Genomic DNA, 3734 nt, shown 5'->3' with positions numbered 1-3734 from the left:
ATGTCTAAAGGCCTTTTTGATCTAATCTTGAATTTTGAGATATCCATGCGTAAGGGTTGTGACCGTTGTCGCGATTTCTTCGGGGCTCCAAGTCGGTTGGGGGGTCGGGACTTGAACCCGGGTGCGTATCGTTTGGTATCCCCCTCTGAACCGTTGGCCTTCCCGGTCCCTAAGCTGCCTAATTTTCCCCCGGAATCATGGTCCGTTTGGGGTCCCTATTTGGGTAACGTTTGACCCATTCTTTCCTATGCTTCGCTGACGTTATTGGTGCTACCGTGTGGCTCACGTGGGCTCACATACGCGGATTCATCAGTCGTGGCCAATCGATGGGCGCACGTTCGCGGATCTACCTTGCATAACGAGTGTATGCAGTCAGAAAGGGCGGAGGGGGGGGCTATCCTGAGCTCACCTACACGGAGTTATATGTGTGGCCACCCGCTGGGCTCACTTTCGCGGAGTTTCGATCTAATCTAATGCAGAGTCCACGTGGACTTGCGTACGCGGGATTCTATCGGTTTGGTGGCTCACGTGAGCTCACCATCGCGGAGTTACCGATTTATCGCTTGTGACCCACGTTGGGTTCACTATCGCGGAATTCTGGTTCTATATGTTGGCGTGGCTCCCGTGAGCGCACGATAGAAGGAATGATTGTGGCCACCCGCTGGGCTCACTTTCGCGAAGTCTAATCTAATGCAGAGTCCACGTGGACTTGCGTACGCGGAATTCTATCGGTTTGGTGGCTCACGTGAGCTCACCATCGCGGAGTTACCGATTTATTGCTTGTGACCCACGTTGGGTTCACTATCGCGGAATTCTTAGGTCTATACGCTGGCGTGGCTCCCGTGAGCACACGATCGCAGTACTGGTTGTGGCCACTCGCGGGGCTCACTATCGCTACGTTAACTCTAGAAGTTCGATTTCGTTTACGAACTTTTCTACTAGGACAGGTAAAGTTTTAGTACATTATAAAACGGCTGCTGGCATATCGGGCATTTGGTGACGGTTGAGGCACACTTGTCGCACGCCACGACATGGCCGCACGGCATGAACGCCGTATTGTACTCGCTGTCATAGCAGATCCGGCAGATCTTGCCGTCGGGACCGCCGCTCGGGGTTGCGATCCTCTCGTTATCCATGGTGTCGTCCAGGGGTTTCGGTGTTGTCATCGTCGTCCTGTAGGCGCAATTACCGTACCAGATGCTATGCTGCTCCCACGGGTCATCGTCCGGCTCCCAGTCCTTCAGTCCTCCGCCGCAGCTAAAGCACTTCACCTGGTCGCCTTGGCCGGTGTAGAAGAATCCCGCGTCGCTCAGCTGTTGTGGTTTCGGAGACATCGCCGTTGGCCAAGCCTCGAACGATTTCAACCGCGCGGCTTCGTTTGCGTACATCAGGTATTCGGGACGCCAAGTCGGTCGAGCCATCGTCATCGAGGTCGGGTTGCTGCTGAAAACCGACGCTTCAGATTCTCCCGTTAGCGGCTCCGTACTGCCACCCTGTCCATGGCGATCGGTGCTGGTCACGTTGGGACTGCGGTTGCTGCTACCCTCACAGGCGCCTCTCCGTACGTCTCGCCTAGGATGATCGCTCACATTCTCTGCATGCGAGTGCGGTCGTATTTGGATACCGCATTCATCATAGCTGCGTGCCGGCACGTTTGCCGGGAAGTTCCGATCTAGGTCCATGTTGGGGGTTGGTCGTTCTGTAGCAGCGGGCCGTAGGGTGACTAGCGCAGAGGCTCTGCTATCGACGCGACGTCTCCAACTCTGGTGAATTATGTCCGATCGTTCTGTGGGATCGGATCGTCCTTCTATATCGATCCCCGTAACTTCGGATGGGATCGACGGGTACCGATGAGGTTTCTAGCGTCGTTGTTGCACCTGAGGAGTCCTTGTTTGTCCTGTCTCGGTGATCAAGAACATTTATCTCAAAGAAAAAACGTACATAGATTAGTTCCTCTATTTTGGTGCAACCCTATTTGCAACCATCTTCGGTTATTTTCTTTGAAAGTGACTTGAGGTCTGTCTTGTCTTTCATGAGCCATCAGGGTGAGGAAGTTCACCGATATGCTCTAGTGCATTCCTTGTTTTCAATCTCTTTAGGATCCATATAGATCCGTTAACCATTCCGTTTGTTACCTCAGCCTTTCATTCCTATTCCATTTTTATGGTACAATTGTTTCTTTCAATTCGTACCGAATCGATTTGTCATAGAATAATTTATTTCCTTTTATTTCCTTGTCCAATGCCCAGTAGCGGTTTTATTAAATGGATTCAAGATTCGCTTGTCCCTATTCATTTCTTTTTCTTTCGGGATTTCCAATCTCGATCCAATTCTTTGATGCTGCGATATGAAGCTAAATCGCTGCCAAAATTGGTATCTAAGACCGTTTCGCGATAATCTTTATCATTTTCTACTTCAACAAAAACATCCACGTCCTGTTCGGAATTATTCCGTTCCAGTTTTTCCTGAAGCAGTACTTTTGGTTCTGTTGTTGTTGGTATCATACCAAAATGCAACGCCATTCCTTGAGATGCCTTGTCGGCTCCATCCTCTGTAACCTTCACTACCGTGTAGTTTTGGTTGAATGGTTCCTCAATATTTCTTTGTGGATGTAGAGTCACATATCCCTCATTGTAATTAATTTCTGATGCATATTGGTGGAAAAAATCAGCTCCTAATAATCCTGGCAATGCTAATTCTTGCACTAAATGAAAAACTGTTGGGAAACAAATGCCTCCAATATTCAGATCGATTTGGCAGGTCCCAAGAGTTTCGATTATTCTTCCGCTGATCCCGGCTAGTCGCGTAATTGCTTTAATATTAATCCCATTCATACCCATGTTAACGGCTTCTTTCCAGCGCAGCAAATTTACTGAGGCACCGGTATCGAGCATAAAGAGTATGGGTTCGGGTTCACCTCGAAGGGTGTGCAATTTTATGCCGACGAGACCAGTTCCTATGCATTCTAACTCCTTCCTAACGTGACCCACATTCTTATTATTATGGCTCTGTTGGATGGCGCTGTTTATGTTTAGGTTGAGCGTCTCATCTTTCACGAGATCACTCACATTGCGTGGCGCTAATTCATTGTGCGCTCTATGTGTCTCCTTCTTGATTTCGTTCTTATGATAACGGGAACCTCGATCGTCACTACGTTTACGCAAGTTCCCAACTTCTAGTTTTTTTGTTTGGAATTATCATTCTGTTGTTCGGGACGTGATGTCTGTGGACGATCGTTGCTCGATCGATTCTCGTGGTTCCTATTTCCCTGGGCATTGCCCTCGTGTCGTGCCTCCTGGTCAAAGTGTTCATTCTGACGAGGCTGTTTGGGCTTCGAGTGGTGCTTGTTGGATGAATGAAAATCTTGGTTGGGACAATCGTATCCCAAGGGTTGATCCCGGTAGCCTTGGTCTCTGGATCGTTGCTCTTTTTCCCAAGGTTGTGCACTATGATTGTGATTCCTGTACTGTGGTTCCGGGCTCCAGTACTGTTCCCTGTACCCGTAGTCTCTATAATACGGATCGTACCCCCAAGGATGGGTCCTATACCCATGATCTCTGTAATGTGGATCATACCCACATGGTGGGGCTGGATATCGGGGATCGTATCCGCCTAACGGGGGCGTACCATGGTCTCGGCCATATGGGCTATACCCCCACGGGGGAATCGGATAACCCGGATTCATGCATCTGTAAGACTGAGCTGCATGACCAAAATCTTGGTATCGTGGCTCC

At 49.5% G+C, this 3734-nt stretch overlaps 1 protein-coding gene across 1 annotated transcript; it reads right to left on the bottom strand.

The window, feature by feature from the left end:
* Positions 1 to 938: 938 nt before the first annotated feature.
* LOC125955724 (death-associated inhibitor of apoptosis 1-like) lies at positions 939 to 1682 on the bottom strand. Its single transcript, XM_049686868.1, has one exon. It carries the CDS (start codon positions 1680 to 1682, stop codon positions 939 to 941), a length of 744 nt encoding a protein of 247 aa, XP_049542825.1.
* Between the last annotated feature and the right edge of the window lie 2052 nt (positions 1683 to 3734).

The sequence above is a fragment of the Anopheles darlingi genome, chromosome 3, assembly GCF_943734745.1.
Source record: "Anopheles darlingi chromosome 3, idAnoDarlMG_H_01, whole genome shotgun sequence".
In the NCBI taxonomy this organism is placed as follows: domain Eukaryota; kingdom Metazoa; phylum Arthropoda; class Insecta; order Diptera; family Culicidae; genus Anopheles; species Anopheles darlingi.
This window is presented reverse-complemented; position numbering and strand designations above follow the sequence as displayed.